Here is a 13129-nt window from a genome sequence, read left to right as displayed (position 1 = left end):
GTAGGGACAGGTCTGGATGTATGGACCAGATGAAGCAACTTAAACAACTAAAGGGCTCCTTGAGATTTTGACAGCCGATCTGTTGGTTCACCAGGAGCGTGGAGGAATTTACTCTCCTTCCCTTGAGGAAAACTGACCGACACATACATCTCCGAAAGGCAGGAAATCTTTGTGCTTTCAGAGCTGCCACCATCACGCCTCCTCTGATGGTTTTCGTGACTCAAAACAGGATGAATGAATTGGAAGTTTGGTGGGCAGGGTTCTCGGTCACATTTTTGGCAATAAACTCTATATGTCAAAATCTGAACAAGTCCTATACTCTGGTTGTGGTATTTTAAAACAAGTTTCTCATTAGGTTTGCACTCGGAAGGCTTCTGTCCTGGCCGCTGAAAACTATGCAATCATTTCTTTGGTTCCTTGCTAGAAAATACACTCCCCTTAGGGCACCTATTTGAATAGATCCTAGTTCATTCTTTCCTGTGTTTCACATGGGTTTGTGACTTAAACCATTCTGAAGATAGTATATCTATATTCCGAGCAATCAATAATGGGTTGGAGGTGGGCTCATCTTCAAATCATCCCATTAAAGGCATTTTCTTTTTTCTATAACATTCCTGAACGACAGTTGAGGAGTGGCAGTTGGAGATTGATGGTTAACTTATAAGGAGGGAGTCGCTAATCTCAGGGGTGATTGAACAGAAATTTTAGTACTGTCCCTCATGTCACAATGATCATCTATGCGGCACAGTTTATGCCTTAGGTAAATCATAGCATTCGTAGTTTAGTTGTAAAGTGGTGCACTGAAAAGCCATATTAACGTGCATTCACTCTATGTTAGCAATTGAAACCCATGTGGTATAACGGCATTTTCATGTTTAAAGAATGGAATGTATTCATCATTGTGTTATAATTTATGATGAAAACTAATAGTGTGCATTAAAACAATAATACATTTTAAATGAGAAGTCTTTTTAGGATGGTGTCCAAATGTGAAGAATGTGGTAATATGTTACAGCTATACCAAAGAGTTAATAGAATCATTTTAGTTTAAAATGCATTATAACATGAAGAAGTTTAGTAGTTTATTAATATTGAGTGATGGTTTACAATGTTAATTGTTTATTAAGTGCATAAATGAATGTGATGTTTAAATTCGCTGCATTAGCCTAAGTGCGGCCTGCAAGGCCCTGCTTCGTGACTGTGTGAAAATGTTAAGACATTCTTGTTAACGTGAACCTTTCTTTCAGATTTCATTCTCATGAGAAAGCTAGCTTAGTAAAAGATACTTTATTGTGTTACACATAGACAGTTTGTGAATTTGGCCTTCAATCTGTAACATTCAGAAATGTGGACTGGCAACACACAGAAAAGTATCTGTTAGAAATGGGAATTTATGGCCATGATGCAGTGTATGTCACCTAATCAATTTTTTGTGGATGTTCCATCTTCTACGTCAGTGGAGTGATGGATTGACAAATAATCTTGCCCTATGAACTTTAATATACCGTTCCCCAACTGGACTTTGATTCGGATTTTTCCCGCTCTTCACTGCTTGCTGAATCCCTTTGGACTCTTAGAGGTACTGTCCTTTCTAACTCCTGCCCGTTTGAAATGCTTTGCTGAGGTAGAGATTTCCTGCTGACCCAGAGAAGACTCTTGACTGAGCTTCTGAAATGCTGATGCCTTCCTTCTTACCTACTTTTTGCCCACCTTAGTTAGTAAACTGTTACTCCAGATTTCCTTTTTCAAAATTCTTTTTGCCCTTTTTGTACTTTTTGCCTTTTTGCTCACGTGTTCAGCCCAGCACATTAATCCCTGATTGGTTAATCTGTAGATTATTCCTTTGTCTGAATTAGTTAAATTTAGATGACTTTTAAATTGTCTTATTGCCTGTACAAAACGGAGTAGCACTTGTTTTCTGTACATCAGGTGATCCGTCTGATGTTCTGTATGTTGAAGAATTTAGATCTTTTAATGTTCGTTTGAACCTCTTTCATCGACTAGGTCAAACCTTGGTGATTTTGTATCTTTATAGCTTTGTCTTGAAAAATGTCTATATGAATTTGAATTTTAGCTTGTAATAAAATACCTTAACTTTACTTCAGACTAGCGTTTTCCTTGTGTGGCCACACAGGTCATACTGCGAAATCTAATGACTTTTTCTCCACACCCTTATGATGGGTCTAAAGATTGATTGACCTCGTCAAGCATTGGTTCCTGGGAAGGAAGGATTGTGTCAATAGGACCTTACCAAGTTCAAGCTCATTATTGGCATTTGTGGCATTTTTATAAGTCATGGGTTCATGCATAGAAACCAAAACAGGTAGATAGGATTTTAAGTTCTGACTGTGGGTTTGAGAATATGGCTGAACTGACTTCCAATGTCAGGCATTTGAACTGTGATTAGTGGAGTTTGTCTGAGTGTTCTGTTTTGAGAGACCTGCTTATTAATTTTGAAGATTCTTTCAGGTTTTCATACAACTACCTTGCTGAATCGGTGATACGAGTGCTTAGGTCTGTGCCTCCCAATTTTAAGTGAGTCATCTTTGCTTCCCATGATGCCAGGTTCGTCTTGTGTGAGTGGAACAACACCCCATCTTCTTGAGACTTTCTTTCTCTATTTCTACTTTTGGTGAGATGCAGCTCAGTACATTGTTTGCTTTTTTCCAGGATAGAGGTAAACAAGACTTCAGCTCCAGGTAAAGATGCCTCTAAGAGACTTTTGCCAGTTTACCTTTTCAACCACAGCCCTGGTCCCCAAGAGGAATTGTTGATTTCTTTCAATTGTGATATATAGCTCCTTCTAGAGCTGCCAGCTAAGGTCCCAGTACTTCTTTTCAATAGCGCTGTTACAGACAGAGTGATTGAAATATACTTCAAGGTTACAGGCAGATAAAGACATAAGAGGGATGTGGGGGAAGGAGGCGGATGATGGTTGAGATACGTTAAAGGAAAAGTGAAAGTGAAAGGAACAAAATAGCTCCTGTTTTGATAGGATTGATTCATAGAGAAGGGGATGACAGCCAGGGCTGGACAGAAGAAAGAGTGCAAGAAATGGTGTCATTGATGGACGAGTTGTGAGTTGGAACGGAGACATTTCTCTATTTGGAATATTCTTTCATTTAAATAGTGACACATCTCAGGACCATGCAATGGGAAAAGAAGTACTGTACATAGTTAAAGGAAGAGGCCAAAAGACAGAACGCTACAGTATCACTAAGAGAAGAGATTAACAATTAGATTGTTGGTGATGCCAAGTTCCAGAATAAGAACACCCAGGAAAAAATGCAAACACCAGCATAGTGTTGATCTAGAAATACCAAAAGTATAGGGAGTAAAAACATTTATCAGGTGACCCACCAACTCAAAAAAATGAAGAGAAAAAAATTGCTTAGCAAGATTGGTAGAAGTTGAGCAGTTGATCACAAAAAAGAAGGGCTGTTTTGGTAAAGTTTGATGCATTGAGGCTGGATTAAAGATAGGAAAAAAGAGAATTATAATTAAGCTAGTGTGTGAGATGTTTAATGCCGACTTAATAGAAAAATCAGACATAAATTAGAAAAGAGGCAGAGTAAAGAGAATTCCTTTTGAGAATAAGAAGGGTGGTAGCATCCTTGAAGGACCTAGAACAGTAAAGTAATGCTTGAAGAAGAAAATAAAATAAAGATAAAGACGAAACAAGGGAGCAGAGGAGTCAGTAATTAGCTTTAAGAAGATAGAATGTGACACTGAACTCAGTAGTAGGCAAGAAAGATGTGAGGAATGGGCATCAGAGACAGGACTGAAGGGAGAATCAGGCTTTGCGGAACAATAGAAAGAAGCAAAGTCAGAAGCAGTTAGAGTTTAAAGTCATACTAGATCAGGAGAATCAGGCAGAGAGAAGCTAGTCTAGAAGTTAAAATAGTCAGGAAGGATGTGTAGGATGTGTAGAGAGGGAGCTGATGAGATGTTCTTTGTATTTCCGTTTGGCCTAGTTGAGATTATTAACAGAAGTAGAATGGAGACAAGGAGTAGTTTCAAGATCTGTCAGTAAATGAGTTGACTTGAATCTGCACTTGACTTTCTCCAGGAAAAGTAGTGAAGGTAACAGAGGTGGCAGTGTCAGAAAATTAATGCGTAAGGTGATGCTGTAATCCAGAGGTGTCTGATGCATCAATTTAAGCTAAACAGCAAGGTGATAAAATACAAAAAGGATGGTGGAGTATGAGTGGTATGAAGGTGGAGGTTAAAATCCCTGAGAAGTAAGGAATGGGGTTTGTTTTGTCTCAAAAGCCTTGGCCATTTCATTTCTAAACTAAAAGACGTACATTGTAGTTAAGCATACTTTATGATATATCACATCTTTTAAAAGCAATGCCCCTATTTTTGAAAGTGAAATTTAATAAAACACTCTGGCCAGGGATATCAATGCTCGTCTTTCAAACTGTTCTTGAAGACCCCAAAATCAAATACCACAATCTGAATACTGGGTATTTTAAAGTGCAGACAGCAACATATGAACTGCTAGAAACTGGGTTTGTGGTTGGCAGAGGTATGTCCCCGTCCAACCAGGATCCACAATCCTAGTCAGGGTAAGTCACAAACACACGCTCGGTTAACCTGTGCTCACCCTCTGGTAGCTGGGCACAGAGCAGGCAGGCTTAACTTAAGAGGCAATGTGTATATTATTTGTGCAACACTTCAAACAGTAAAACAGAGGCAACAGCACACCTGGTTCAGAAAATAAAGCTTAATTTAATGAACAAAACAATACCAAAACAATAATAATCCAATAAGCAGAACTTGAGTTTTCAATTTGTAAAGATTAAAATGCCATATAGTGCTTAAAAGCATAAAGCGGCAACTGGGGACATCTGGTCACACTAGACCAGGTTAAATCCAAAAGTTCAGGCGGAATACGATGGAGCACGGGTCAAACACAGCCCCAGATAAGTCCAGCTGAAGTTGTACCTTCCCAATAATCAGGCCGAGTCCCATTCGTGAGAAGGAGGTTCACTAGGAGCAAAGAGGGTGTTGCTGGTGGTGGTGCGCGGGCACGAAGAGTCAGCTGGGCATCATGAATGGGCAGGCTGGAGCCTCGTGGTTGTGAGTGGCGATGCTTGCTGTGTGAAGAGATGAACTTACAGTGGCTCGCACTGATTCTTCGGGTGAGCAGCGAGATTCTAAAGCAAACTGGCTTGTTTGTGTCCCCAAAAGGTTGCTTTCAGGAGCATTAAAAACACTTCCAAGGGCCCAGGACCTGAGAGGCGCCTCTTGCGGTGTCAGGAGCTCATTGAAGACAGGTCGAGGAGTTGTGGCGAGCCTGTTAAGTCCCTGAGGCTCAGATCATGAGGCCAGCAGACTAACCCTTGTATTCACTCTGGGGTCCTGGGTTCAAGGTGAAGTGCAGGTCCAGTTCTGCTTCCCCTGACAAGAAGGCAGCAGGCCAGCACATCAGGTCAGCAGTTCCTTGTAGAGTAACAGTCCTGCAGGGTAGCAGTCCTTGTAGCAGCACAGCGGTCATTCTTCCTGGCAGAGTATCCACAGGTCCAGAAATGTACAGAGCTAGTGGTGTCAGAGGTCCAAATCTTATACCCAGTTGTGCCTTTGAGGTGGAGAAGACTTCAAAGAAAGGTCTTTGAAGTGTACAGAGGTCCTCCCTTCCTGCCCTGGCTTCAGACTCACTACAGGGGGGTAGGTGGCCCTTTGTGTGGGGACAGGACACTGCCTATTCAGGTATGTCAGCCCCTCCCTCCCATCCTGCCCAGATTCACCCATCTGGCTGTGGATAGCCCATCAGTCACACCTAAGCTGCCTTTGTGTGTTACTGTCTAGAGGGAATGCACAGGCCCAAATGTTGCCTCCACCCCATTTGTGTATTGGAGACAGGTAGTAGGCACCAAATGGCTAACATACGAAAATGCCAACTTTTTAAAGCTATAGCTGACCGATACTGTCAGTAACACAAAAAGGCTTTAAAGGTAGACTGTCCACAATGCACAGTGTTCTAGCATGGGTGACTTTTGCATCTTGCTCAGTGAAGTTTCCACTTCACTGTATGCTGGATGACCACACAATAACCTAACAGAGTCTTGTTTGGTTGTTGTGTGGTCATCTTGTAATTGGATTGATAGCTGAGCAATTCTGCCAGTAATACAAGCTGGCTTTAGAAGAAGAATGACCACAATGCAGTGTTATGACACTAGTGACATTTGATTCTTGTTCTGTGAAGTTGCTAGTGCCCCAGTGTGCTGAAGAACTTTTCCTCAACTTTGACACAATTGAGCAATCTACATATCAATAATGATGTGCAGGATTTCTGAAGCCCCTTCACAACTGATTACCATACTTAGCGATCTTTAGAATAAAAAGAAGATGAGACGAAAGTGCAGAGAGTAAGAATACTGTTATAGTACTTTTCTACGTCTTCTTACATGCCTTCTGAATTGGTCGCAAAACATCTAAAATAGGAATAAAATGGGAATATGCAGGGAATACTGCTAAACAATTAGACCTTCCACCAACCAATCAGACACCTTCGATCATCTTCCCTCTCCCTCGCAGACACCCTATGGATTCGTTGAGCCAACAGCGGCGGATGCTTCTTCTCACACCTGGCAACCAAGGCTTTTGGAACAACCTTCCACCTGTACCACAGGACCGCACCGTCACTCCAGCGATTTATAAGGGAACTAAACACCTGGATATTGAAATGATGATACCCCCACGCAGCAGCAGAGCCTTGAGACCCTCACGAGTGATTTGCCGCACTCTATAAATTTTTGATTGAGTACAAATACAAAGAACTGTGTACTTTTTGCACTTTTTCCAACAGAAAGCTGCATAAGTCACAAATGCATATGAGTACCTAAACAAGTACTTCTTTATATACTCCTAAATATCTTTGTGAATAGGTCCCCTGGTATTTAGCGACCAGACAAAGATAGTTCTACCTCACAATTTAGATTCGTCTCACACCTGTTACACACAGAATTTACTGGCAGTTAACCTTAAAAACAAAAAACTCTGTTTTGAATTTTAAATCATGCCTTTTTTGGAACTTTGGTTGTGAACTGCTGGTGGTGGTAATTACACATTGCTAAGTGGGAATTACGACAGATAATAAATTGACTACTCATAGAGTATAGAAGACTAAGGTTAGTGGCACCAAGTACATCATGAATGTGGTACATTATGTTTTTTACTATACGTTTGGCCAGTAATTTGTAGTCAAAGTGAAGAGGATCTTGCAGTCAAAACGTACTCCAGCTTTGGTGCCCTGCTAGGCAATGGTAGAATGAATTTCGATTTGTCACAAGTTCAGATAGGTAGATAGCTTTTGGGTCTGAGGGTGTATATTAATACAATACAATACAAATGGACCTCTCCGCCTTGGAAGAGTAGACGCTTATCGTGAGATTCAGAATGCGAAGGAGACTACATGCTTTCATATGAGCTAACTCCACAATTAACAGCCCCAGCTACAGGTAAATCCGTTCTATTGTGGTAACAATGTATTTAAAGTGGTTTATGAGAGCATTAAGGGGAAAATGTATGAAAAGTGGCGCTGCACCTAGTGCAGAGCCACTTGTCTTGCGCCTCTTAGCGCCCCCCTAACGCCACCCTGTGTGCGCCATATTTAAAACATGGCGCACCATGCTGCTAATTAGGGAACTAGCGTCATCATTTTTTACGCTAGTTCGGCGCTTTGCAGGACTAGAGTAAAAAATGTTGACGCTAATCCTGCAAAGCACCCAGACGCCCATTGAAACCAATAGGAGCCTCCTGTTAGCGCCTGCTCTGAGCAGGCGTTAAAAATCCCCCCAAAAAATGACGCAAAGAAATCTTTTAGATTTCTTTGCGCCATTTTTGGGCCCCCTAACTGGGGAACGCCGCCCCTTTGCATACATTATTCCTGGTGCAGGCATAATGTGGCACATGTGGTTACAAAGTGGCGAAATGCATGCATTGCGTCACTTTGTAAATATGGTGCAGCGGTTTTGGCCTTCCAACGCCATATTAGCGTAAAAAAATGACACTATTGTGCTGTTGGAATGGCGCTACCCCTTTTCATACCTTCAGATGGGGTGAATATGTTTCTCCCAACAATGACAATGCTATTTTTATTTGGAAAATGGATAGTCACTTTTTGTGGTGAACTGAAAGGGACTACAAAGAATGAATCAAAATTAACTACATATTTAAATGTTAACAGATTTACACTTACTTTTAGGTTTATGCAAATTCCAAACAGTGTTCTCACTAACGTTTCATATTCGTTTTGCACTTCTTTCTTCACCCTTTCTTTGAGGCTGATATGTCCTTCTTCCACATCAGAAAGCTTGGTGCGCAAAGCTGTTACCTCCAGGACCAGTTCATGGCTAAGTTCTGCAGTCTAACCCAAGAAGAGGAAACCCACACAGTAGATAAGATGGGATTGTCATATGTCGACACCATCAATGAATAACAGCACAACAATGACGAACAAAGAACACTTGATCACCAAGACGGACACAACATACATAAAAGTGAGCACCATTAACCGAACAAGCCTGCAAAAGCAATCCTGACAAACACACATAAATAATCTCAGGTACCAACATGGATGCAGGTCTCATGGGGCATGTTGTTGCCCTTCTCCAGAATACAATCCTGGTCCAATATGCCAAGTGGCCCACTAGAGTTTGAGGATAAGATGATCAAGGAATCACAGGAGAAGCCTTACTCATTTGAACATGGCACAGTCTCAGTCCTACCGACCTACCAGCTCGAAATGGACATCATACATCATATCCTCCCTCCCAACAGAGATTTGAAATAGCCAAACATTGATATATAGACTGCCATAAGCCATTGCTAAAATAAATAGAGCACTGTATTTGTTTTTAGCAAGTGGCTTTTTCTCTAAACGATGTATCGATTAACAAGCCCACAACTTCAAAAGCACTGGCCTATGTCATGCTGATGAATCTAAGGGAAGAGCCTTGTATTTTTCATAGATTTGCATATAGTCAGTACCATGAAAGTAAACAGTTATTCAATGCGGTATCCCAAATGTGGCAGAGATCATATATTTCACACAAGTTCCCCTGATCCCTCAAAAGGTCAGTGAGCAAGTGTACTACAAATGGAAAATGCGGCACACACACAATGTACAGATCATCAGTGGCCTGTCCACTGCACATTGCTGTGCCAGCTTCCTGGGTTCCAATCATGACCCAACGCTCTTGAGAAATAACTGCATACTGTACACCATGGAGACGCATCACCTGGTAGAACATCACTGCTTGGTGGGTATGCCCTCTCTATACTCAAATTACCATTGTCAAGGGAAATTATTTTGCTGATTATCATGCAATGCAACCCGTTAGCAAAAGCACCCATAAACATTTCACAAAGATGTAATGGACATCTTAGAATCATGTGGTTAAAATATCCACACCCATACCTCTCATGGACTGAGGACTGTCCCTACATAAGACATCACATGTGGATAAGCACTGCCATTATCAATGCTTATGTGCATCACGTGTGGACATCCCCTGTAGGCGGCTTCAGGTGTCCGTTGATGTAATGTTTCACGACCAAGCACCACAAAATGTTCAGGAGCATGCACACAACATGTTTATGCAAAGGGAATATACACATAACTTGCTGCAGCTGCCAGCTCGAGACATGATGTTACTTTGAAGAGTCCTGAGAGTTCCCCAGTGAACAAGACACTATCATCACCAGGATTGGTGATGGGTTGAGCTAGGGCTATCTCCTGAGGGTAAGTGTACATGGATTTCACCTTTTGTAAGTTTAAACACAAGTTGACTGAACAGCCTTGACATCTCCTTAAACACCTTCTCTGCTGGAAACAGTTACTCAGCAGAAAACAAACATTTCCTTCCATTTTCAAAGGAAAAAGGAAGGAAATGTTTGTTCTCTGCTGATGAAGGGATGAATCCAGAAACACGTGTCCAGAGATGCTTGAAAATATAAGGCCTGAAATAATGAAAATGCCAAAGAATTCTCTGTAAGTTGCTGACTTTGTACCATTCCATAATTGTGAGTGCGCTTTCGTTTGAGGACAACTCTTTTTGGTACATATATATATATATATATATATATATATATATATATTACAGCTCGTTCCATGAAACTTGTATTTCTTGCCTCAGTGCTGCAGACTGCCACGGGGTCGTGATCCCCTTACATCCAAACACATTTTAATCTGATTGTATCACTCCGTCAAGGTTTCTGCCTAAACAAACAGTTGCAGCCACTAGTCTTGCAAATTTTAAGCTTTTTATTTTTCTAAACAGAAGGAAACACCCTTGTTGCCATTTGGAAAAATAAAAAACTTCACTCTTTCAAGACTAAATTACCCGACTGTTTATTTGAGAGTGATTCCAGCTGAATAAACTGTGTTTGGAGATCTATCTATCTATCTATCTATCTATCTATCTATCTATCTATCTATCTATCTATCTATCTATCTATCTGTGTATATATGCATATATATCCACATTTGTGAAAGAATGTTAAATAAATGAACTTATTTTAACATTATTTCTCATAGGGTGTTTTTATGATCTTCCGCCCATTATTTTTTATGGGAAGGTGTTGTTTGGTGGATGGGTTACTCTGTCACAAACGTAATGGCTATCCTGTCCGCCATATTACGATCCCATTAAATCCTATGGGAATTTTAAGAAGGTGGATGAAGATATATGTCACGTTTGTGATGAAGTACCCAGTCCACCAAACTCTAGACCAGGCCCATAATTTTTAGTACTTTTTATTGCAGAATAAATGTAAACATTTTACTTTACTTAGTTCTACAATAAATATTTTAAAAATATGTTTTATTTAATTTCATAAATGTAACTTAATTAGATATTTAATTCGAAGGAAAGCTAATAGTTCTGTAGTATTTTTTTATTTTGGTCTGAATAAATATATGTAAATAATTGTAATTACTATGCAACATAAAAATATTTGTAGTAATTTGTTTTTCAGTTTTAACTTCTTTTTTTTTTTTTTTACTTTTCCCAATGCTTTATCAGGGGGAGAATACCGTCATGGTGGTAGAGATTTCAGCCTACATGTGTAAGGATACTACTATTAACTTTACACTTGTAAAATAGGCCCCATTCCCTGAATTCAGGAGGTGGAGACATGTACCTCTACACAAAGTGAAAGAGTACATTTACACATGGGTAAGTTTACCTTTATGAATAGATGCAATGTTATTTTCAGATGCAGTAAAAACGCAGAGAAATGTTGCATGCACTAATACAGAACAGTGTGATATGAGATTTCCATGAATGTCAAGTTTCACATGTAGTATTACCAAGTGGTTTTGCTATTTATAGATGCAGTAGTTTTAGATGGTTTTATCACTCATATTGCAGTAAGGTTGCAGTGTATTATCTAGAAATATTTTGTGCTATCAAAATTTGAAAAGATATTGTGAGGAGTTGTATGTGGCATCAACCGCTTCGCGTCGGTGGTGTAGCAGCAGTAAATGCCAGCACAACTAAAGCACGGAAGGTTAATAAACAAAGATAATTTTGAAAAACCCACCTGAATAGTGCTCGAATCAACCTGCTGCTGCCCACTTTCAATTGCTTGCAGTTCCTACAATCAAAAGTGCATTATCAGAAAATTGCAGTTGAAAAATTATCAGTTTATATTTATTGCAAAAACAGCACATAACTATGTTTGGCAGCTGTACAAATGCATAATTATTTGATATCTGCAACATTAATTCTTGTACAGTTTATTGTAATTTTTATTTAATGTTTATCAAACAGTAAATGTAACACACACCCATGTTTGCTCTGCAGTTCTTTTTATGAATCATGAAGGGCCGAAGTTTTCACTGTGCTGCTTAACAACTCTAGTTCCTCATCCTTAAACTTGGGGTGTATTTCAACAGCCCTTCTGAAATTGGTGGTTGCACGAATACATGAACAGTTTAGTCCATGGAAACCATGTAGTAAGTGCCCATGTCCGAGCATTACAATATGTGACGCCAAGAATAATGTAAGGCAATATGCAACAACAACAGAGCGCACACAAGTGTGCACGCATGATTTGCCAGCTTCAGAGCAGTTCAGACTTTCATGCTACTGCTGTAAATTAAGCCTCCCAACATGGGTCTAAAGGGAAGGTGTTTGGTATGTGAATGATAATGTGGTATATTTCATTTCTATTGTATGCAATCATTGCCATAACTTGGCATGAATCGGTTCTGCTGCTCCAAGGAAGTCCTCTTCATCAAAGCTAGAAAGGCTGTGTGTAAATCACATACAGTTCAAATGTTTGCAAACCAAAGATCTGAAGATAGTGCTTGAAGGAAAGTAAATATCCTTGGGTGGTCACTATGTTTTTTCCTGATTGGGTTTATTAGTGTACTTGACTATGAACACCAGGAGGCTACCAAACATCTTTTAGTGCATGTGCTATGTTCCATTAAAATGATAACAGTGATTCATTCTAAGTGTCAAACCTGATTCTTTTTTAAAGTCACAGTAATATAGATCAATTTTCACCAGTGGCAAAAAAGTCAGGTGTGAAATCTTGGCTGTGGTGTCTTTATGCCACCTGATGTGTGACTTTAAAAGCATGACTTCAAGACTGCACTTGGTGGCTTGATCTGCTGTCATCAAACGCTGCAGCCAACACGTCAAATAAACTATTTATGATTTGTAGAGAAAGCATACATTTACATTAGCTAAGGTACCTATCATGATCTGCTTTGGAGACTACAAGGCCTTGGTGCATAATATGCAAAAGTGAGGCATACTAATTATGGACTCAACATGCCTCTACAATGACAAGTTTCAAAGTTCTATCTCCCTGTATTGGCTGCAATAGCTGTTTCTCATTGATTAGACAGGAATAAATGTCATATCATCCAAACGTTAGCATTGTGAAGTGTGAAAGAAAAACTTGTGCACTGAATAATATTTACCAAACATATAATTCATCAGTAAACAAGGATTGGTAGTAAATATGCTACAAATATAGTATATGGGCAAAACATTATGGATTAAACCCAGTTCTTTGTGACCTGGGGTGAATGTTTGTATTATTCAGTATTCCATCCATCATCTGTTCTTTTTGCTTTTGTCGCCCTAAGTGGGATGGGTACTCC

General features: G+C 39.9%; 1 protein-coding gene across 1 annotated transcript in view; it reads right to left on the bottom strand.

Annotated features, from left to right (window-relative positions):
- The window catches only part of LOC138297105 (uncharacterized), a 648847-nt gene that overhangs the window by 192469 nt on the left and 443249 nt on the right, over positions 1-13129 (bottom strand). The window contains exons 40-41 of the mRNA XM_069236605.1: positions 11554-11607; positions 8207-8374 (exon numbers count right to left, since the gene is read on the bottom strand). Coding sequence (XP_069092706.1) covers positions 8207-8374; positions 11554-11607 — 222 coding nt within the window. The remainder of the gene's footprint in view (positions 1-8206; positions 8375-11553; positions 11608-13129) is intronic.

Source organism: Pleurodeles waltl, chromosome 5, assembly GCF_031143425.1.
Source record: "Pleurodeles waltl isolate 20211129_DDA chromosome 5, aPleWal1.hap1.20221129, whole genome shotgun sequence".
NCBI lineage: Eukaryota > Metazoa > Chordata > Amphibia > Caudata > Salamandridae > Pleurodeles > Pleurodeles waltl.
The sequence above is the reverse complement of the archived record's forward strand: the minus strand, read 5'-3'. Positions and strand labels throughout refer to the sequence as shown.